Source organism: Etheostoma cragini, chromosome 17 (genome assembly GCF_013103735.1).
Source record: "Etheostoma cragini isolate CJK2018 chromosome 17, CSU_Ecrag_1.0, whole genome shotgun sequence".
Lineage (NCBI taxonomy): Eukaryota > Metazoa > Chordata > Actinopteri > Perciformes > Percidae > Etheostoma > Etheostoma cragini.
The window spans coordinates 10,161,582-10,186,050 of record NC_048423.1 but is presented as its reverse complement, the minus strand read 5'-3'; the positions used below and the strand labels follow the sequence as shown (position 1 = coordinate 10,186,050).

At 40.9% G+C, this 24,469-nt stretch overlaps 1 protein-coding gene across 3 annotated transcripts in view; it reads right to left on the bottom strand.

Moving 5' to 3' along the window:
• The window catches only part of lrmda (leucine rich melanocyte differentiation associated), a 201,303-nt gene that overhangs the window by 3,237 nt on the left and 173,597 nt on the right, over nt 1-24,469 (bottom strand). For 2 of the 3 annotated variants that reach the window (XM_034898529.1, XM_034898528.1), the window contains exon 7: nt 2,335-2,797. In XM_034898529.1, coding sequence (XP_034754420.1) covers nt 2,718-2,797 — 80 coding nt within the window. In that variant the 3' untranslated portion in view covers nt 2,335-2,717. Of the gene's footprint in view, nt 1-2,334; nt 2,798-24,469 lie in introns of those variants that run through there. The other variant, XR_004660176.1, reaches the window with a different exon arrangement.

Below are 24,469 nucleotides of genomic sequence, written 5' to 3'. Positions count from 1 at the left end.
ACACACACACACACACACACACACACACACACACACACACACACACACACGCAGTCCAGTAGAGGAGCCTGCAGGGCTACTATAGCAGAATGTCACTGATCTGCTCTGATGAAGTGGCGTGCCATTTGTTCAGCCAAGAAGTTACGAAGGAGCAGCCGCAATGACGAAGCTGAGGGTCAAGGAGGGCATCGCCTACAGGTAGATAGCCGCAGCTCACACCTTAATTAATCTACTGTCCGGGATGCCAGGCATCCCATTCATCTCCTCACATGCACAAAGTCGCATGTAAAGCATATGTCAACCTGCTCTCGCACTCCCCGCCCATCCAATAATGCAGTTTGTGTTGATGTGGCAGCTCAGGATGCGTCCTTGACGAGGATAGAAAGTGACACACACCAAACTCGGTGTGTCCCCCAGCCAGCTTCAATGGCTCGGGGCCTGTCAATTCCAGCTCTGTCAGTGGCACTGGCTCAATGGCAGTGCCTGTGACACATGTCACAAAGTTTTAAATGTCTGCTCTTTTCAGCAGGATGGCTGGGCTCGCGCCGCAGCCAGGGGAAGGATGACATTTTGTGTTGTGCGGAGAGGGGGGGGGGAACTTGTTGTGGCTCCCCTCTTCCTACCTCCTCTGGCTGTCAGCCCCAGTTTCCTCTGAGCATATCAAAATACAGACAAATAAACCTTGTCATTCTGAAACGCCGGCACTAGTGACCAGGCTCCTGAATGGCATGTCAGCTGGAACATGGTCACACAGTTGTGTAGGAAGTGGTGTATAAGCTCAGGCAAGCAGGCATGCATACTCTCACATGCACACAATCTTTAAGATAATAGAAATAAGAAATTAACAGACATTGTAAACAAACATCACATGAGGCTATCTCTGACCTTTCCTTCATCTGTCTGTGGATAATTGATTCGTGTGTCTGAAGTGCAACACGGCTTCTTTCAAATCCCATATACAGCAAGCCTGTCCTTTCAATCTCATTACCATGCTTTATTCAGCTACTTCACCTCTAAAGGATGTGTTTAAGCCTAATGATTTGAGCTGAGATCTTTTTATCCACTCTTGAAGTTGTAATGACAAGTAACATTGGGCTATTCAAAATGCTAATTGGCTCTGTTGGCTTAATACAGGAAACAATGTATTAATGTGATAAACATTTGGTCATCAGGAAAACTGTGTATTGTGGTGGAAGAGGAAACTCATGTGAAAAAACAAGAGTTCTTTGAAAAAGTGTATGGTAAGGCTGGCTTGAGACTTGATTTGACACTATAAATAAAATTTAATTGAGTACCTTTAGACCTGCATCAATTTGACAATAGACACATGTTAGTTGAGCCATTTTAATCACTTGAAGTCAACCAGCTAATGAAATTTTATGTTGGATCACATACATCACATTATTCATGTCAAAATGACAAATTATGCTAAAAGATAGTAGCATTGTATCTTGTGTTGTTCTTGATGTGATAAGGTATTAAAAACCATAATAAACAAATCTAAAACCACGGTGATCATAAAAGTATTATCAAATGTAAAAAAAAAAAAATTAAAACATGCATTTCAACCCTACAACAATATATAACAATATTCTAGTAGATGCAATTTTCTAAATAGTATTATACATTGTTTGCAATGCATCACAAAACAATGCAAATAATGAAGGGAATATTTCAGTATGATGTACTGGTTGAAGAACACTGGCAGAAAAATGCAAAACAACATTTACCCATAACGATATACCCGGAATGCACACTTGGTTACAACACTGTTCTTCATTAAAGCTGGTATTGGAATGTTTTTGACATTAAAAGCTGCATTTGATAAATCTTTACACGTTCTAACATATACAGACTTCAAACGGAAACGGACATTGCTCAGATAACAGACATATAACCGGACATCTTTTTTTTTTTCAAAGAGACACAAAGATAAAATTCATTCAATAAAATTCATTCAAACAAAAGACTGAACATAATTCTGCAGTCAGCAACGGACTAAACAAGATACACTTATCATTGCTCAAGTTTGGACTAAAAAGCTTAGGGATGTTTAACGAGGCAATATAAACCTTGTTCTGTCAAACTCTTTGTGATGTCTAATTTTTTTAAACAGCAGTTGTGTGTGTCCTTGTGTGTGTGTGTTTGTGTGTGTGTGTGTAAAAGAGAGAAAGAGAGAGATGAGTCTATGTCAGGCCCCAGGTGTGTGACCGTCACCCCTTTCACCCTTGATTAGTGGCAGCAGTGGACGGGTGATCCATCATGGCTGTCAAAGCAAAGGATGCAATTGGCTGGGTGTGTTTGTCACTGACTGTGTGTAAGAGAACGAAAGGGAGAGAAAGAGACTGTCCGTGTGTGTTTGTGTGTGTGTGTATGTCCGTGTGTGCGTGTCGAGATGTGCGGTTGCTGATGCTTAGCGGCAATCATGTCAGTTGGAGTGTCATCTCTGACTCTGAACTGGAAGCAGGGAGGCAAAAGCAGACCCAGCTCAGCAAAGGAGGCCGTAACTATGAGGCTGGAATACGACCTTAAAAAACAACATTCCCCTAAGATAACATCTTTTGATTTAGTTTAAATATTATTTTTTTTACAGTTGGAGATTATGTGACTCAAATATCACCAGTGCTTTTAATGAAGAGAGATTGATTTGACCCTCTTTTGTTCTGTTAACAATTCCTTGTCACTCATGTCCCTCTTTGTGCCTGACCAGCTGTCCATCAGAGTTGGTCGTTTCGGATGAATCTGTTGCCTTCTGAGTGCTTGCCATAGTAGATGTAGCGACACTTGGCGAATACTCCTAAAACAAAGTGAGAGAGAATAAAATTAGGTGTGGGTCATGCTTGTAATTTTAAAAATAAACAAGAAAACTTTGATAAATAAAATTAATTTTCTATTTTAATGTATTGACCTTATTGTTTGACTGGATTTGTACTGTATTTCTTGGAATATTTCAGTGATAGACAGATAAACTATATATCAACTTAGCATATGCTGATCAGTAATTTCTTCATCACAAACATACTTGACATATTCACATATATTATGTTGTGTAATATTTGAGTTGTAGATGAGCAGCAGTGCTCCCAACCTGTTGAGCGAGACCCTCACAAGGGATCCACAAACTGATGTAACCACAGAATGAAACCATTGCAAATTTCAAAACATTCAAAACTAGGCGTTAACATTTTATGAGGTAGTAACTTTATTCAATATGTTTGTGAGACCTCAAGGACACAGACAATAAGTTTCAGTGAGAAATGTAAACATGTTTTTTTACTACTGTACAAAAACTCCACAGGGTAGCTTTAAATGGCACAACTGAAGTGTAGGGGATGAGAGGTGGTGCTGCAAAGGATGAGCATCTTGTTCCAGAGAAAGACCAGTGTGGCCTCGGGGCAGAGTCCTGACAGCAACAGGCTCACAGCCCCCACCCATCACAGCAATTCATTATTCAATTATCAGCATGCAAGGTATTTGAGTATGTGCATGTAATAGGCTAAAAAAAACCACTAGATAATACCGATCAATTTTAGAGCTGAGAACTGAGACTACTACTAAGACAGACTCTACAGTATGAACAGTATAAGTTAAGCAAAGGTGCGCTCATTTAGAGAAATCAGTTAACCAGAATCCTGAAAAAGAAGCCACATGCATACTATGAAGGAATCCAAGATGGCCGGCAGTGCTTTGTTGTTGTAGTGAGAGGTGTTACCGTCCAGTGAGACGGCTGCCCAGAGCTCTCTGACTGGTCTGCTCTTACTCTGATGTCACAGGGCTCCAACTGCCACTTGATGAATGTGGCGGGCTGTAGCTAGGTGTCATCTCTCACAAAATGAGGCAAGGACAAGTGGCATTAGTGCTGTCAATGATCCTATGACAGCAGAACAGATACAGCTTTCGCCAGACTTTCTAAATAGACATCAAGTGTATTATGAGAGTAGGGGGGGCTGGGCGAAAGACAGGGCAGAAAAGGAGAGACTTATGGGAGAGGCGGCGTTGCAGAGGGATGAGGGAAGCTCCAAGCGCTAAGTCCAATCACATAATCCAAAGAGACATTGTCATGGGCGGGGAGAGAGTGGCAACAAAGTGACAGAAAGCAGAGACAGGGACAGAGATACTGGTGCCATATTAGTGCCAAGCATATTCTGATGCCACCCTCAATTCTAACCAAACCTGACACATCGCTCTCGTTCCCCCACTCTCTGTGACTCTTCAAAGTAGGCTCCACCAAGTCACATGCGCACATATACAGTATACACACACACACACATATACACTTACACACGAGAACGCGCACACACACACACACACACACACACACACGCAGACAAACAGCAGTCCCTTCCAGCAGAAGTGGGTGTTCTGTCAGGCGGAGGAGCAGTACAGCAGCAGCCCACAGGCCCGAGGACAAGCTCAGTCAATCTAAATCTGGACTTTGTAGTGGAGCAGTGCTCATTTCCCTCATAGCCCAGCTACTTGAGGTGATCCAAACACTGAAGTGTGAGGAGCTGTCACCTCCGATAAAATCCGGGACCAGCTCCATGCCTGCCTGCTCCCCCGGTGTGTGAGGGGTACATATACATGTGTGCTTCTCTGACAGTGAGGAGATTGGTGTGCGTGTGTGTGTGCGTGTGTGTGTGTGTGTGTGTGTGTGTGTGTGTGTGTGTGTGGGGGGGGGGGGGGGGGGGGGGGGGGGGGGGGGGGGGGGGGGGGGGGGGGGGGGGGGGGGGGGGGTATTTCAGCTGCCGTGATTTGCCTGGGGATATAGGTGCCACGGCTGGAGACTGGGCTTGACACCACAGGACTCGGGGTGTCTCACAGCGCTCTGATCATATGGGCACAGGGGCCTTTCACATATTCACAGCTTACCCGGCGAGAAACTCACTCTCTCCAGGAGTGGGGCCCTTAAAGAGATTACCCACTGAGGAACCAGAACCAAGACTCCTATGAGACATTACCTAGAGGGGATATATTTGTAGGTTGCAACCAAAGCCTTTCAGAGATAACCTTCACAGATGAAGGAACTAAAGCTAAAGGCCCCTCAAGCCTTCACACTCTGCTGAGCTCGTCACTAGCCCGTGGGAACTCAGGAGGATTGGAAAGGAACACATTCTGAGATTCGCCAGCACCAATCAGAAAGCTGTGGCAATGTGTGACCTGTAATTCTCCAACAGTGCTTTAAACAAAAAGCTATATCTGTAAACAAAGGAGAAATGGAAGAGTAAATTAGGGAAAAGGGCAGTACAAAGAACAGAGTTGAGGTCCCAGTGGGTGAAAAAGTGCCCAAATGTGTCTTAATTTTCTATGCAACCTGGCTCAAGCTCTGGATACTTTTCAACACTGCATTAAGTAGTGTGGTTTGTGCATAAGCATACTCTAGTTTGCTGTGTTCCCTTCACAGCGAGAGCCTACTCTTATTATGAGAGAAACCAAGAGAAAGATGGGGTGGTTAGAGACCCAGAAGAGAATAACTAAGCCAAACTCACTCTTACATAACGCCTTCTGAGGGCACGCTTATGCCTGTGGGGTTCCGCCTGATGAACAGATACTTAATAACAAGTGGTTCAGTGACAAACCCAGTAGTCTACAATATCCTCTGTGTATCCTAAGCCATGGATGAGCACACTTGAATCAACACCCACACTCTGAGCCATAGACACATTATCGCAAACCCATACACACTTTCATCTCATGCACTCAAATATAGCACACAGTGAGAACAGTGGGAGAAGCCATTAAAGTGACAGATTAACAAAGTGATGTGGAGGCTACTGTTTCCATCATGCCCTGGTGGAGGAACAATCAGGCCTTTGTTCTGCATATGTCACATGGCACCTTGTTGTTTTTAAGGGGAGTAGCTAAAGCTCTTGTCTTTATTAAAAGACTGTACAGTCTGCATCTTGTATCTTCCTCTTGGTGAATGTTGTAGTGTAAGTTCAGTGTCAGAAAGTGTGGTATTTTCAGAGCTGATTACCCAAAGCATGTGTCCTCTCCATGGGGGCTTGATAGGCCATTCTGCCACAGTGTGAGTAAGCCAGCTGTACAAAGCCTCCTATGTACAGTGCTCAAATATCATATTAACACATATGGTAACAAAAGTTTTTTTGTGTGAATATATATTTTTTCTATATGAAGTATAAAGCCACTAAACCAATACCTTCCGACAACTGAGGACTCGAGATCTGGCAAAGGTTTCAATCTGTGATACTTTAATGCCTTGTTGGACTAAATCACCATGCTATATAAACAGAAGTTTACAAGTTGTTGATTAATACAGTGTCAGTCAGCAGTAAGTGTCTAGCTGCAGCAGTCCAGCTCATGCTCTTGGTTACATATTTCATTAACTAAACTGTAACCTGGGTATCTATACAGATTTATCTCTCTTTAAAATGTTTCTAATGAATACTTTATTCATGCATTTTCAAGGACACTTAATATCAAAATACTTACTACAATTTATTAGAAAGACTAAATTATGTCTAATTTCATCCTAGATAGATAGCAGAAGCCCTGTATGTTTCCAAGTTATCCCACATTCCAGCTCTCAGTTCCACAGTATAGTTTTCTTAATGGAGTCTTTAATATGTTTTTTTAGAAAGCTACACAATTAGTGTGTAGATTCGCAGGGACAGAAAGTGTGAGATAGTTAGTAAGTTTAGATGTGGTAAGGCTTAGAATTCTGCTAGCCAACTTAAAACTCACATACATGGCTACAAGCTGGATTCAGGTCGAGACCCGTGTTAATAGAGCTGTAGAGAGCTGTGAGGTGGCAGGTCAACAGGAGCACACAGCATATCAAGCATGTAATATATTACTAATACATAAATCCAGTGTGCAGTTCTGGATTCAAAAGTACTACTTCATTTTATTCCATGTCACTGTAGCCACCAGGCAATGTCTTTAAAATAATATTTAAAATAATAATAATTACAATAATAATAATGCCAGGACAGTGTGTTGTGGAGATCTACATATATTTCTAATTCTAGTTTGTCTTTGACAGTTGAAGACATGCTATAAACTGACAAAGGTACGGTTTCAGGTGCAGAAGCAAATCTAAAGTAGAAATAATGACGACAATAATAATAACAACAACAACAACAAAACTTTCTAGGATGTCATCACTCCAAAATAGATGGTGAGGCTACATATTGATCTTTCAGATTATTATTATTATTATTTAGTAATACAACTAAAGCTTCTGTTTGGGATTCCTAGCACTCTACACTATCATGTCCTGCTTCAAATCTCAGCATTTAATCAACATCCCCCCCCCCCCCCCCCCCCCCCCCCCCCCCCCCCACCACACACACACACACACACACACACGCACACACACACACACACAAAGAGAGAGAAAGTCAGAGAGAGGAGGGAGATGGAGTGGGTTTAATGATTGTTCCCTGCATAAAATCAGCTTGACTCTCTTCAAGGGCCATCAATATGTCACAGAAAGACACATCCGACGGATGTAGCTTTTAACATCAAGGTTATCTATTCTTGGCATGAATCCACTCCCTCCACTCCTGTAGTCTCCTTTTCTTCTCTTCTCCTCTCTCCTCTCGACTGCTCCACTCTCTCTTTCTACTTCTGTACACTCTTACCCTCTTATTTGCTTTCTTTGATTCCTATGTTTCACTCCCTGTATTTTTTTTCGCCCCTGCTTTTCTGTAGTTTGACCACTTAGCCAACAATTTCATCAGTGCTGCCATCCATCAGGGAAAAAAAAACGCATGTAAAAAAAAGTCAATTAACAAGGCAATTACACTTTCTATATTATCTCCAAGGGCTGAAATAATACTGCCGGGCAGGTGGGGGATGGGGTCAGATGGAGCTGGGGCAAGCATCCATAAGACTTGGTGCGAGAGTGACTTATGAGCTTGGGCCATAGGTTGTTGTGAGCTAGGGCTATTATTGTGGGCACAATCCATCTCCGGCTGTCCTTTTATCAGTTCAGCCCAACGTCATGAGATGGAGTCACCACCTCCTCGCCATAGGGAGGCCTGCAGACAGATAATCCCCTGCGTCCCATAAACCAACGGCCAGTGGACTGTGATTCAGCCTACAGAGAGGCGGGCAGCCACACACAGCACATTGCCATGGAGTGAAATTATATTGTTTCACTTAGTATTGGTATGTTGGACATGTATGTCAATGTGTGTAGGTTTGCTAGTTTGTATTTTTTCTTAAAAGTACCTTAACAGTATTTATTTGCAAAGTCTCTTATTGTATGTGGTACTATGCATTTGCTCTATGTTTGATTTCAGGATGGCGGAGGCCAATCAAATGCCAAATGAAGTCATTTATGTGACTAAAGATGGGCTTAATTTGTCCAAAAGATACCAGCAGAAATGGAATGTGAAGCTGAGTTCATGTAGGACACATTCACTTCAGAAGTGTTCTTCCACACGCCATCCAGCTGCTTCTCAACAGTATATTGCATGAGAGAAATACAAAAATAACTATAAATACTTGCTAAACTTGCTAAAACAATGTTTTCCAGCAGGCAATGCAGCATCCAGTGGCTGCAGTTTATTGTACTTTTCTTCTCCCAGGCTCAGCTAAATCTTCCCTTTTTATAGTGTTACTATGCACTTCTGCTGAGACAAAAAACAAACCCCTACTGTGTATTTTTCTGGAGTATTTCCCTGTAATTCCCATGTAGTGAACAGAGAAAGTCACACTGCTCTATGTGAACAAACCTCAATAGGGAAAGAACAGAGTATTTAACTATATATTTATCCATCTAAAATGTTCTGTTGTACTACAGTTTGTAACATTTTCTATCACTTTCTTTTTATTTATTTTTTTTTTTACTGAAAACAGAGTGTGCTATAACGTTTTGTGATGGAAGAAAAAAAGGGTTCACACATTTCTTATATTATCGTCAATAACAAAGAAAACAAGATGTATTACATTAAACTGTGCCTTAGAACAAGGATTCTACAGAGATGCATTCTTTTCTTTTACTTCATTTATCTTATTTAAGGGATTAAATGCTTCTATTGTGTTGAAAGAAATTGCTGGTTGTTAAAATCAACTATGCTGCCACCAATGTTGTGTAACTACTTTTTCAGATATAAGAAGTAGTGCAACGTGCTACTGCTGAAAATTAGGTAAGGAAGCGTAGTTACTTTTCCCAGGGACATATTTGACAGCGAGATTCTACAAACAGAACATGCCAGGCAGAGACAAAGCTGTGAGAGATGGGCTCATACACGCAGCGGACCGTTGTGGACGGATATATATATATATATATATATATATATATATATATATATATATATATATTATATATATATATAGTGAAGAGGAGAGAGTAGTACTGAAAAAAGAATAAGATGACTCACTTAAGTTAAAAATATTGATGGGACCAACATAAGGACCCTCCTATTACCATTTTTATGATGCACATTCCTCATAAAAGAAATTTAGGCTTAATATGACATGCTGAAACTTAATCCATCTTCACTCCATCTTTACTCTACTAATAGACTCCCTTGTCAATTAGTTACCCATTCTAACAGGTGTCACCCATTTCTCTTGGGTCTCAAACCAAACTCCTGTGCATAACTTTGAAAATGGAAGTGACATTTGTCTTCTCCCAATAAAAAAAATATTTACTCCATTACACATAAATAGCTGTCATTATGATACATGCCCTGGGCTCGGGCCTTCCCGGTTCCCCTTCTGGCTGTTTACTGCGGCCAACAACTGCAGTGCCTGCATGTTCTCAACTTCAGCATATTGATTAAACTTTTAAATAGCTGCCATATAACCCTGGGACATCAGGAAGATTAATTTGCGTCAATGTTCATCTGTAATTCATTAGCCATTTATACTCTCCACATCCACACAGGGAAATGCACCCCATTTTTCACCCAAGCAGAGGCAGGGGAGAAGGTAGAGAGAAAGAGGGATGGAAGGAGGGCAGGAGACAGGAAGGAGGGGATTATACAGCCTACAATAGAAGTACTATAACGAGCCAAGAGTGCATAGCATGGCAAGCAGAGCAGTAAAACATCCAGTATGAATACTAAAAGATACACACTTATATACAGTATATGGTACCCACAATTAGCTATCAATTCCTGAGAAGAATATACATTGCAGGAATAGTCTGAGCTCATAACAAGCCCTCATGATGAGATGCCTTTCCATCAACCTGGCAAACACAGCATAACAGTTGCTTTCTTAGTTGAAATTTAAAAGTCTCTGACATCAGACTTTCAAAATACTTGCCTGCAATGTTGTATACTTCCTGTCAGTCAGTCAGTGATTAGCCTGTCACCCATTCAAAAATCATGTTTCACAACCACGGTATACTATTACAAAATGCATTCAAACATATTTTTGAGCTTTAATTAATTGCCATGTTCTGTGTTTTTGCTTCCATTGTTGGAGCAAACTTTTATTTCATTTTACTTCAGAAAACGAGAGAGATGTATGAACTGTGTACATAACTTGGGTAAAAACAACACATGCACATGCACGCAAGCACGCACGCTCACACACAAAGCCAACAATGGTTGAAAAGTAAGAGGGAGAGAGTGTGTGAGTTGGAGGTGGAGAGTTGAAAGATTTGCTATTGCCACAGGCTGAAAGGCTGTCAGGAGGAGGTTGCGGGGTCGTGGCTCAACCAGCTCTAATCAATACTAGGTTGATTTTGCCATATGATTCTTCTTAAACACAATGTGTAAGTTTTTATATTATATTAAATTGAAGTATAGAGTTAAACATAATTAATTATTAGACAAATAATGGATCACATACAATACTGCATGTATCAGCAACTTTGGTTTACATCTGAAAAATGACAATCCATCTCTGTCAGTTCACTAAATGGCTATCATCAAACACTTTAAATTGAGGACGGCATAATTCATTGATGGGTGAATTCCAGTTATAACCAGATAAATGCCTATCAGTCTTTGTTCTTCCAACTTATGAGGATGAGAAGGAAATTGAATTCTGGGGCACATAAATTTTGACTGAAGAAAGAGATTACCGTTGTGGGAGGGGGGTCTAATGAAAAAAAAAAATTTGAAATTAATTTCAGTGACATTTATTCCACATACAGCCAGGAGAGAACACTGGTTACAGTAGCTCTGGAGTCAAGAGATAAGAGGAGGGTTGTTTAAGGCGGGGGACTGAGAGAGTTTACAAAGTCCTAAGTCCCCTTAAAGCGCCTTTCTCAAGGCATCCACTATCATCTAGCCAACTCACTGACAACTCTCTCTTGTAAGCACAATAATGACAAGTCAGATACTTACTGCTAGAGTTATTGAAAGGGTTCATCTACCTTTTAAGGGCACATGAAACGCGTAATGACGCCAGTGATCAATAGTGTTCATTTTCTCCGTCAACATTTGAATCACAAATCACCACCCATGCACACCACACGGCCTGACACTGATCGATTGTGTTCTTCATTACACCCAGGATTTGTAATTAAAAGAAAAGCAGAGATAAGTGGTTCAAACCCTTGACCGAAATAGAAAGAAAAAGTGAAAATTGCAATTAGAGGTTTGGCTGTGTTTGGTAATGGTGTCGTTAATAAGAGCGGCTAGTGAGTCACTCAATGAAGGTTTAATCACTGTGACAGGATTCAATAACAAAAGAGCATAACATTAATCACCAGAGAGTGATAACTTCACTGTTCATCTCTTTGACATTGGAGGAAGGGATGAATTAATGATGCTCTCCATCCGAACACATTAAATAATAATTATCAGGCAAAACAGCATGAAAGGGACTGCATAATGAACCCCATTGTCAGGTCAATTACAACCACATAAAACTGTTCAAAGGGAAGTAGCTTGTTACTAGATAGCCATGCAAGAAAGGACAGCAGTGGCTTCATCGGTGGAAGGTGCTGGGTGACCTATTCCCTGTTATATCAGGGCTTAAAGTGTCTTTAAGAGGTTGTTACAGTTTATACTTAGAGGGCACCAAAACTCTGTCGAGCTGAAGAAGCCTACTGTAAAGAGCTCGAAGCGTTCAGCGAGGCGTTCAGCGTGGAACACATTGGAAATTGGCAAGCAAAAGATAAATGACGTGACAATGACAGTGTTTTGCCGGCTCTAAAGCAATGTTAGTCGCTAAGTGTCATGTTAACTAAACTCAACCACACAGACAATGATGGACTTCACGCATCAGTGGACAAAATGGCACCTCGCTACCTGTCAGTGACAATTTCCATCAAACCAAAGATGGCCAGAACATTTTGCCACGAGATGAAATGCTGCTTGAGTTTTTACAAATGCATAAAAACATGCACGGATAATAAAGCATTGGAAATAGTTTTCTTCCTTCATTACACCAAAAAATTGACTATGGTTGTTTCATAAAGCTTTTGCCTTTCACTCTGCACCATGCGCATCAGGTTGTCCTCTAGCTGCTCTTCTTGAGCTAGACATCAATTACCGCATGGCTGCTACCACTCTGAGACACCTCCTTAAACAAACAGCCTGGCACCTCCAACATGACACATATCAATACTATTCTGACGTCTTGTTCCACAGTCGTTCCCCTCAGACCCTGGCTGGCTGCACCTACCTGACCGAAGTGTACAGGGTTGGCTGTAGTCCTTCACACTTTCCTACCCTGCAGACATCAAACACTTATTACTCCCCTTCCTGGCCCTGCTAACTGACTGGCCTGTCTGGGCCACACAGGGACCCCATTATTAGAGTCATTTCAGTGCCCATCCTGACGCCTGTTAGGCAGTTCTCTACCTGGGGCTCCTGCTCCCTGCCTGCCCGACTGAGTGCCTGGCCAGCCAAACAGTGATTGGACATGACATGGTGACAGAAAACAGGGTAGAAGGGCTATAGAAATAAAAGAACAGAGAAGGCAAGAGTGAGGCGGACAGAGATGGGGAGAGAGGAAGTTGGGTATGTTAGCCAGGACCCTTGTGGCATAGGGTGTGCCCATCAACACGGATGAGCGTTAGCCAAGAGCCGCATGTCACAATGATGGAGGGGCTGGATCACTCACATCAGAGCTTCATCTGACTGGAAGATATCAATCTCCAGGCCTAATCCAATAGGACATGGTAAAATATCCTTTAACATTGCTCTCCGACCCTGCCTTTTGAGTCCCCTGCTTCTGTCTCTCTCACAGCTGTAAATGTGTGTAACCTTCATTGTTGGACCTCTATCGACCACACTCATTTTCACATCCCATTTCCCATGTCTCTAGCACTGACAGTCAAATTATGATGGACAAAACAGTACCTTGACACATGGCATTTAGCACGATTTTTCACTATAGGTGGCAAGAAAAAAAGAAAGAAAAAATGTGCAGAACACTACATCTGTGCAGCATCAAGATTCTGCATTTACAGTATGTCTTGAAACAGGGTATTTAAGTGTGGTTTTGTTCAGGTTTATTGGATAATGCATATGTGATGTACAATGTGAACTCATAACCTAATTCCTGTAACTGCTTCTTACTTGACTTCTCCTTTTGACAATACTTAAAAATCACTTTAATGTATTCCTTTATTTAGATTTATTGTATTTACAGCATGTAAATACTGTATGCATTATGTTGGCATCATACTGGCCTTAGAACATCTTCCCAAAGTACTGCAATTGAAAATGATGTTCTTACTGGTAAAATTATTTCAGTCAGTGAGTTCTAAATTATTTACAGAAAAAGTCTATACTGTATAGCAGTAAGCAAGTAACCAAAACATATTGTAATCATTTTTTGAAATAAGGTTGAAGTGACAAAAACATGAATTCTGGGTGACATCATTTGGTGCTCAAAATTATGGTGTCAAATTACAAGCCGTCATTTCCTGCCAGAACTTAAAATAACAAACCCACACTAGCCAATCAGATGCGAGGCTAAGTTGATAGTAGGTTTGTGTTTTGTGTAATATTTCATACCCCTCTGGCCTCCCTGTGCCTTATTCAGACAGATGGCTCCACTGTTACTCTACTTCTCTTAATTAATATGACATATCCCCTGTTCACATGCAGAGAGTGAGGGAGGGGATATAGATAGAGGTATGAGGGAATGATTAACTGTGGGTATGTCCCTCATTGTGAGAAATGATCTTGCCTCCTCTTCTCTTCTCAGTCCTCCCTCCCACCTCTCTTAATTTCCGTCTCCCTCACTCTCTTCTCTGTGTCTCTCTTTGGCTCAATTCACGTCTTTCTGCGCCCTCCCCTCTCTTTCTCTTTTGCCCTATCTCTGTCTCCCTTCTTTTTCCCTTTCATCTCCTCTCCCCCTGACACTCTCGGACTGTCCCCAGCCCCCTGCACATCTCCTGACAGGTAGAATAATAACGCTCGTACATCACTGCCCCGAAAAGTCCAATAACCTAAATCTTCACTTGCCACACACCCCGGGACTCAATTACTTTATTGACATGTAATCTTCATAAGGGGAGAAATATTGAGCATGTAAGGTCAGCCGGTTATGAAGACATATTATCATATTATCTGCATGAGGGTTGTAGGGGCTAGGACCTGACAAAGCTAATTATAATGGTACATGTTTCAGAGCTCAGAGCGTATTATCTGCTTGGCTGCTTGGTTGAGCCACAGCTGAGGTATAGAGGAGACGGGGATGAGATTTCAAACCTAATAGGGGCTGGATGTCATCTCAGGGCATGGGAATTAATGAAGCCAAATATTATCGACTGCACATCACAGCACTAATATCCCTGATTTGCTCATTGTATTTGTCAGGATTACCTCGCCATAATCCCTATAGTTTACAGCATATCACAATACAAGCTGACCAAGAGGGCAATTTCCAAAACTGTACAATAAAAAAAATACCATTCCTTCAAGTGTCCTATATAAAGTGCAATACGGTGTTAGTGCTATAGCTTGAGCTGTTCCTCAGCTGAATTGTCACAGTGGGTTAGTGACGGCAGGAAGGACAGATGCCCATGGCTGTGTTATCGCTTCTCTCCCAAGGTTATCTTAATATCATCCTTTCTATTCAGCTATTACTATCTACTGTCTGCTACATCAAGCAAAACAATAACAGAGGCAATGGTACAGCATATTTTAACAGTACCCTTATAAAACAATGCATTTACTCTTTACCATGAGGGTATGATGCAAAGGAGAAAAAATGTAACCAAGCTCATTAGTTACAGAAACACATGGACATGGATAAGAGGGCACAAAACAAACAGTTGGCTAGCCCTGAGACATTGCATCTCAGGGTCACAGTGTGCAAACAAAGAATCTCACCGCCGGACATGTTCATTTCACTTAATCCAATTCCATGCCTATGCCCCTATCTCTGTTATCCAACTGTCCAATTCCTTTGCTCACAACTGCTGCTGCAAAGGATGCCTAAAATGGTGTGGAGCGGTTGGCCAGCAATGTCAAAGGTTATGTTTTAACACTTGCTAATGGTGTCACATGGAGAGACATATTTTAGCTTTCTTTTGAGGGTCTCCAGGCACTCAGCACTCCAAAGGATGGAAATGTGCTATCTACTTACACTAAAATAATTAGTTTTCATTTTCAACATTTTTAGTTTCTTAATGACATTTGACTGTACAGAGTCCTATGTTCTTCTGCATTTTTTTTCATGAAGCACATATTAAATCAGTAAATAACACTCAAGTACATACTCTCAAAACACAAATACATTTTTAAAAAATTACATCTTTCTGAGCGGACATGATATGATTTGATGGCTACCAATTCTGAAGGTTTAGTTTTGAGTATTTCTGTCCTGAGGGAGGGGAAGGAAGGAAATAGCCTTTTAAATCACAACAATCTGGAATAAATTCATGTGTTAGACCAAAAATGACTCAGTCAATCCAATCATGTTGCGTTGCAGTGACATAACATGCCAGAAACTATCTGCGAATCAAATTACGATGGTGAAATAACTTGTCCGCTCACATCATCATGACAGAGAGACCTGCTCCGTCTGCTTAAAGTGACTTCAGCAAATCAAAGTGACAGATTAAAAGGTTGTTTTGGACTCCTTAGCATTTCAGTGACCTCGATCTTTTCATTCTGTTTTAGCTAGAAAGTTGATTCCACTACAAACCATTAAAGACCTGCTGCTTCCTGTAACCAACGCTCCCCTTTATATTTTTAGAGAGATAAAATGCATGTCAGTTCAACAAAATAGCACTGACAATCATTTCAAGTTGACCTTCTGGACTTTAAGACAGGGCAAGACAAGCTGACCCATATGTATGTAACACTATGCCTGTGTTTGGTGCAGCTCAAATGTTGTTCATCAGCTTGATAGTGACAGTATAGTAAATAGAAGCCCTGCAATCCCAGTGTATAGGATAATGACCTTCTCTTCTCTTTACAAGCAGAAAATCCAAATAAGGCTTTCACACAGCCCGCAATAAATAATCTAAATGGCACTTAATGTGAGATATGCTGATACTCTCACAATAGTTTGTGTTCAGACATCACAGCTTACTGTCTCCCAATTGTATATTGATGCAGAGGCAGTTGACAATAAATCATTGGATTCACCAGTGAGTGAGAAAACAGTTTAGACAATGGCCCAATGGAGCTTACGGTAATTGACAGATGAGTTCAGCTCTTTCCGCCACAATAGCTTTGGAGCATTGAGGGTACCTGGGAATGACTGCGTGTGTGTGTGTGTGTGTGTGTGTGTGTGTGTGTGTATGATATCAGCATAATTATTAATGACTATTTATGAATAAAAAACCTCAAACCTCTATAATTGTTCAATGCAACATCTGTCCCATAGAAGTTTTATATAACTATGTTTTAAAAGACAATTCTGTTCTTATTTTCAATATTTATCAATCATTATGGATAATAGTAAAATTGTACGCACCAGGTTAATTGCTAGGATCTGGGAATGTGGCAACTTTGCTACAAAAAAGTCAAGAAGAATACATGAGCAGTCAGACTACTAAAAACCAGGTTAGCTGTTGGGTGGATAAAATGAAAGCAGTAAAATGATGAACCGAACTGTATGTTGTAAACATCCATCACGGTTTCTAGACCGACTTCATTGTTGACCTACCTACTTGCCTTTATCTTACCTTTAAGATTCCCTGTGCAATGCAACATTTCAGGCCCACTCAACTTTGGTTTTACCTCCCTAAAAGTAGGCCACTTGGACCTGGACCACAGGACACCACTCTATGTAGCTGTGTAAATGATCACTGGTGGCCCCCTTTCTAACTACATATTAGGGATTTCTTGGCATGTATAACTCCGTTATCATCGTGTCTGACAGAATCTGGCTAAAAACTGTCTGATTGGTCTGTCACTCAAGATGTTTGCTCCGAGGTGCTGCTGAGTTCCTAGATAACAGCAAGTGCTTTGGCGAGTACACTATTGTCATAACCATCAGAAATACTGCCCAAAACTAAAAAAGTAAAACAGAGATCATTATTTTTTTTAAATTCTAGGTAAAGTCTGATTAAATGTATGTGATTCTGTGATTCATTTTTTCATATGTGCTATCATTACTATGGAGATACGCAAGCATCTGCATGTTTGTGTTCATATACTTTACAACATGGCTTAGCTGTTAACAGGTACCTGTTAAGGTACCTGTTTTCGTGTGTGATTGCCACTTGGACCTGGACCACAGGACACCACTCTATGTAGCTGTGTAAATGATCACTGGTGGCCCCCTTTCTCACTACATATTAGGGATTTCTTGGCATGTATAACTCCGTTATCATCGTGTCTGACAGAAAAGTTCAGTGATGTAGCACAGCTGTTAAGCCATGCAGAATGTGTTGTCACCCAGCATGATAAACTATCCACCGAGTGAATTGGATTCTAATTTGTTGGATCCATTAACCAGAATAGCATTAAGGCATGTTTCCATCCTGAATGATTACTGTGTGAGATCAGTTACCCTAGACCTACGATCTACAGTAAATATAATTTATTAAAACACCTTGATTAGGATATATGACCCTACATAAACCAACAAGACACATGCATTTAGCAGGTAGTGTACCTAATTTTGTTAACTTGCTGTATCATGCAATATAAAATATTTTACATTGCGTTTCTGTGTAAACATCCCTGATAATGTACAATAATTACAAATCTGCAAGGACTTATTGATGTCTGATCTTGTCCCCTTTAGCATGACAAGTTGTCCAGCATCTGCCAGCATGTTAGTAGTTATTCATCAGAATGAAGGGTAGTGAGCCCTCTCACACAGACAGACTCTGCCTGCTCACCAAGCAATTTGTTTCAAGGGGTACTGACACAGAAGAAAACTGGTGGACCCAACATCCATCCTGCTGTAAAAATATCCAAAACCATCTGGCAGCTAAACTTCATCTTAAATTACAATGATGGACTCCCACCTTTGGAAACCATAAAGCTACAAAAACCTGCTCCAACTTCTGACTGAAAGTACAGCTGGAAAGCACAGGCCCTATCTCAGCTGTCCTGAACCACTACTACAAATCACGGTGGAAAAATAATAATGTTCCGCTACTTTACTGAGAATGGCCAGTGCAACTGGGAAGAACACCAAAGTCCAAAGCACCAGCGGTGTGTTTTTCCAAGAGGGCCGGGCCTGCTTGGCAGAAACTCATGTCCTTGTCTAATTGTCTGATACATTTGGAGTAGAAGCTAACATATTGCTTCAAACTTGCGTCTGTAAGTTTTAACGGTTGGGTTTGTGTCATCATAAAAAACAAAGGTTTGACAGCAGTGCTCCCAGACTAGATTTAGGAGGCAGCTGAGAAAATGGTTCAAAGTTAGCAATCATCATATTTCAGTGGTGATGGATCAAGGAATTCAAAACTGTGATTGTTCGCTTTCATCGTCAGTGTGCAAAATGCTTAATTTTCATTATAAAGTTACATAGGTATTTCACAAAAGCTACAGCATCAGATTCATTTGTACAGGGACTTTTTATTAAAAACATTCAGATAGAAGATGTCTATTTTGATCTGAAAACTCTTTGTGTGATCATAATGACATTGGTTAGATCACTTCAATCGAAACAACTCCAGCTTACTTTAAACTATGAAACATCCTTTATTAAGTAAAAATAACCCGTGGGGAAATATTTACTTTTATACCACAGGTAAGATGAACTAACACACAAATATCTTGAAATGGCTCAGAAGATGACAGTCCTATATTTTGACTTTAAGTTTTTGCTGTATACGACCAAAATCAGTTTAAAAACTCAAGACACTCAGGAGACTCTTTCAGCTACATCAAAAGGCAAGGTAAAAACAATAGTGTCACTGACATTTCCCCAAAACCAGCACAAACAGAATTATTCACACACTGTGAGCAGAGTGCCATCCGATAACGGTGAGATAATGACACTTGGTGGAAGGCAGCTTTCTCAAAGCAGTTTAGAGCTGGCACGTCAGAGTTCGGCAGTTAAGCCTGCCACGGAAGTTGAGGAGGTTATCCTGGCATTTTAATCTAGCCTGCTTCTGAAGGAGAAAACGTAGAGGTGATTTCCAGGGTAGTAATAACAAGGACAGGCCTGCCTCCAAAAATGAGCTCTCATCACTTTGGATGCGGACAGTACAGTGTTATGTGAGGCTGCTGTGAAGGATTGCAGGCCCGGTTCGCCTCGTCCCCTCTCCCCTCATCAATCTCTATAGGCCAGCTTTAATGGATATTCATGTTGCCGAGCCAATCCACTCCTCGGAGGAATAATATCCCATCATCTGACTCGCATAAAGGAAATAGAGCCTGTCCTCATACACAAGGAGTAGACACCACTGTGATCTGCAGCAGGAGTACTTTGCAAAAGAATAGATTGATGTGACTGTGACTGAATTTCCAGGTTCTTGTTCATTCAATACAATACAAGTCTGGGTAAGACAAATGTAGTATGAAACAGGTTTAACAATTAGTGTCTTATGTGTGTGTCTTAGTACTATAAATCACATTCACAAATGAACAAATACAGGTGCCTACACATGCACACACATACAGTAAAATAATACCTTATTACGTATATACTTACAGATTGTGGGATTAAAATTTTATAACCAGAAAGCGTAGAAAACTAATGACTTAATTTGATCTTTTTATTAAAATATTCTATTTGTATTATTTTCTGCTTTTTTTTTCCTTTATCATTTTTTTCTAAAATGACATAACTAAAAAGACATCAGTGTGTATTTTACATGAAAAAGCCATGCTTACTGGAAGGGTAAAAAATATCACAACAAATATGAAGGGTGTATTGCTGAGAACCCAGGAAAGTGCAGCGTGGAGTGCAAACTCATCATATTTATTAGCAGTGCATTATGGTTACATTGTGTTGAGAGGGGATCCCAATAAACTGTTACACTGCTGAATGGCATGCTGGGTACAGCTCGCTACAGTACATTCAAGAACAGATGAAGAAAGAGAAACCAGAGATGTTACACTGTAGCAAACCCAAACATTTCAAGCATCAGCGATGTAACTTTTGGAATGAAAGCTTTCATTTCCGGAAATAGCCTATTCGCAAATAGCTAGCTGTAATCAAATAACGCATACACTTTAGAATTGCTAGTGGTTGCAACTATGTCCTTCGCAGTTGTATTGCTCAGGGCCAAAAGAAAGCGTTGAGTGTAAAGTTATTGGGATGAGCAGTTCTTTAGGTGACTAAAATTTGTTTTTGCTGCTGACATGCAATTACAATTTGCCTCTCATTCACCCAATAACGCACACAGTCATACACCAATGGTAGTGAGCTGCCATGCAAGTCGCTGTTGGGGTTCAGTGTCTTGCTAATGGACACATTGTCAGAAATTTAACATGCAGACAGGAGGAGCCAGGGATCAATTAAAGGATTTAATAAATGTATTAAAGGACAATGCTTTACCTCCTAAGCCATAGCCATCCCATAAGGAAAAGTACCTCATACAACCCCACTTCAAAAAATCCAAACTATCCATTTAAGTAAATGTACTGCAGTACAGTATTATAGATCTCGGCAAAACATCGTAGTACTGTGCAGGCAACAAAAAGGACCGTCTTTTGTGATTTTATTTTTTTGTGGCTAGATGTGGAAGAAAAGCTTACAGTGTCATTAGAAGCTAATCACACACCTCGTCAGCTCGTAAACTAGCAAACATTGCAAAATAATAAAAACTTGCATGCCGTGACGAGTGCATGGGAAACATTTTTACAATCCCTATACCTGGGAAGATGGCCATGTCTTTACTTTGTCAATTCACCTCGTAGAATTTGGTGCAGAGGCTCACTCAACACATGCTCATGGTATAAAGCTGGCAGTGGAATCTGTATATATCCTTCTCTATGAAATGTTGAATCATCTGTCTCTTCTTGATGTTAAACGCACACATTGTAGTTTATCATGAAAAGTTTAGAAAAAGCAGCTCTGCAAAGGGTACTCTGGACCAGTGCGCAGGAAAAGCTTACACTTTGTTCTTTCCAAATGCCTCATTTTAGTTGTGAGGGGGCCAGTGCAAGTCTTTGTGTTTAAGAGTGATGTTTATCAGGGGACAGATCCTGCTGGTATAATCATTACGAGGCTGAGAGAAATGTCTTGCAGAGCACGTACATGTGTCTAATGGGAAACGTCAAAAGGTGCTCTGTCTTTTCTCAACACGTTCCAGAGAGGACATTTCCATACATATGCAACATGCCAACACAGTCTACACCAGAATGGGAAGATTATCAGGAGAAAGATGAGGGTTTTATTCTAACTACAGAGTGAGATCAAACAGAAAAGAACAGAATCACTCAAGATAAGCATGAGAAACAACCCAAGAGTAAAGAAACAGATGTATGAGGTAATGTATCAATTACTTTACCAAAACATTCCGTAACCAGTAGCACATGTGTTCACTTTAAATAACAGGAATAGTGTATATGAAAGGTTTATACTTTTATTCACAACAGCATCTGATCCATACAGTTAAAAAACATATAATCAGATCTGGTTATTAAACAGGCAACAATAAACAGACATTGGGGAGCTGTATATTGTTTTTTTAAAGCCGTCAAACTCACTTTTAGTTTTACTAAGTGCGTTGTGCAAAGAACATTAAGTCATCAGTCAAACCAACAACCCTTCCCTTTATAATGACAACAGCTAAGTTTCAACACTAGCAGTTTAGTCATTCATTAGTCATGTATCCCATCCAGATGTCTGGTGGAGGAAAGGCGGGGAGGAGGAGATAGCAGCAGGTGTAGATCTCTCTGAGCCCAGCTGAGCTCTAAAAGGCAGTGCTTAGCACCCACAGCTCCGTCATCTGGCCTCTCCCCTGTCTCCGCCAGCCTTTCGACAGCCCATTCCTCATCATTTACCCCTTTTTGGCAAAGCCCAGAGCCCTTCTAATGGGCCGCTTTGAATGCTTCCAGATGTTTGTTTATTTGTTGTGCAGCAACTATAAAACAGTTTACTCTTAGTTTGGATCTGTTCCCGTTGCTCTGTCTTTTTTTGGAAGGGGGGGTCGAGGGAGCGAGGGGGAGTGCAGCAGGAGTTGCGGTGCAGATAACCCGACATGTAATGAAAGCAAACCGCCAAACAAAAGTGAGACAACCCATGGGTGTCTTCAGGAAGGATTTTTTTTTTTTTTTTGCTTTGAAGGCTGCTTTCTCCTGGGATTTCAAAAACAGTTGTGCACCATTTAAGATACATACATACAAATTAGCTGGAAGCAGGCCCAGAACAACAAGATTAAAAGGGCCCAGGGCTCATACTGTAAGGCAGATTTCAGGCATTTTTCTTTGTGTGTTTACTATCCTGGTACAAAGATATCCCTTTCATTTACACCTGTCACTGCTGAGGGATGGCCTACTCAATTTTATTCTGATACTTGTAAAAAGAAGCCGGCATATCTAATGAAATGTAAAGAGGAAATAAAAGGTATTTCATTAAGATTTCCTATGTATGCATTGATGTATCAATCAAGTCAGAAGCATCTTCTATACATACCTGTGAACTACAGTTATAATTAGATAAAGAATAAACCTGTGAATCGCACTTCAAAATGTGTCATCCTAAGAAAAGGACAAGGTGGTAATAAATAACCCAGTCCATGGTTTTACATGGTGAAATTAATCCTTGTGGTAAGGCACAAGAACACAACATGTCATTGGCTGCGGCCTAATAGTATGGTATAGGACAGTCTTCATGAAGACGCAGATTTAGAGTTGAGTTGACAGTTGGACCAGTACAGAGAGTTAGAGCCAAGGTGACAGTAGTGGAGGATCCTCAGGCCCCTCTGCCAGACTCCATACTCCACTACACTCTGTGTCAGGCCTGCACTACGACACACTGGAGCCCCCACTATCCTCCTTCATTTTGTCTTTTGTCTGGCTCTCTCTTATTTTTGTGTCTCATTTTCTTCCACTGTTTAACACCAGTCCTTTTCCTTTCACCTTTATCTATCTCTTGTTCTGTCTATCTATCTCCTGTCAAATCTGGTCTATGCAATCTTGATTTAGATTTTACCACCAAAACAGCACTGCTTTCCTCCGTCCTATCCCTCCCTGCTATTAACCCCACTGCCTTGTTTTGCTCTGTCTCCTCCATGTTGACTCCTCCACCAAACAAAACAGGAGCTTATCCTGGAGCTCTGTCCTTGGTTTCCACCCCTCTCTCCCTGGGCAGTGACCTGCCAGTTCTGCACTCCTTTGGGAGCTTCTGGATGCTGTAATTACCTCTGGCACCCAGGCTCTGGCGCTTCCACACAGGTGACACGGTGAAAGGGGTGGGTGCAGGGGTTTGAAAGTAGGAAAGGGAGGTACTTTCTTAGCAACGACAGGGCAATGTCAGAAGTGCTACTGATCTGCCTGCAGGATTCAGAATAAAACTCTACAGCCTCCCTTGTACCCCCATTGAAAAGCTACTTCATTACCCCTTAAAAAACTACTGTCACAATCACAAACTGTATCATGTGTACTTTGTCTGCTTACTAATGTAAATATTGACTAAAACCGTGATGTGTTTCTATGGATTGTTAAATGTCATAATGTAGAGTATTTTTGATAGGACAAAGTGCCTTTCATCTCATGTACTGAGTACAGTTTCTCGGCATTATAGCACAAAACAAAGGCAAAATAGCAAAAACAGGATGTACAGTATGTCCTGTTTATATTACCAGAGCACTGCATTTTTTCTACAGATCTTGTACAAATCATGCAGTACACTTCTTAATCCAGCATAAGAATTGAAATGAGAGCATTGCATTGAACTACATAAAATCGCTCAGTATATTGTTTTGCTATTGTTTATATCCTGAAATTAACTCAGTAAACGCTCAGTTGAATGGAATTACTGTCTGGAAAATGTTGTTTGTTGTAGCACTGCCTTGCCATAGCTTTGTTCTCTTTGAACGAGGAGTAACTGTGACGTCTCCAACACATTAAGAAAACTCAAGTATGTTTAAAAAGTGTAAAAAAAAGAAAGAAAAAAGAAAAAAAGAGCTGGGGAAGGGGGGTGGAGGTAGGGACATGAAGACTAGGTGAAGGGCGAAGATGAGGACTGTGTTATCCAACACTGCAGCACTGCATCA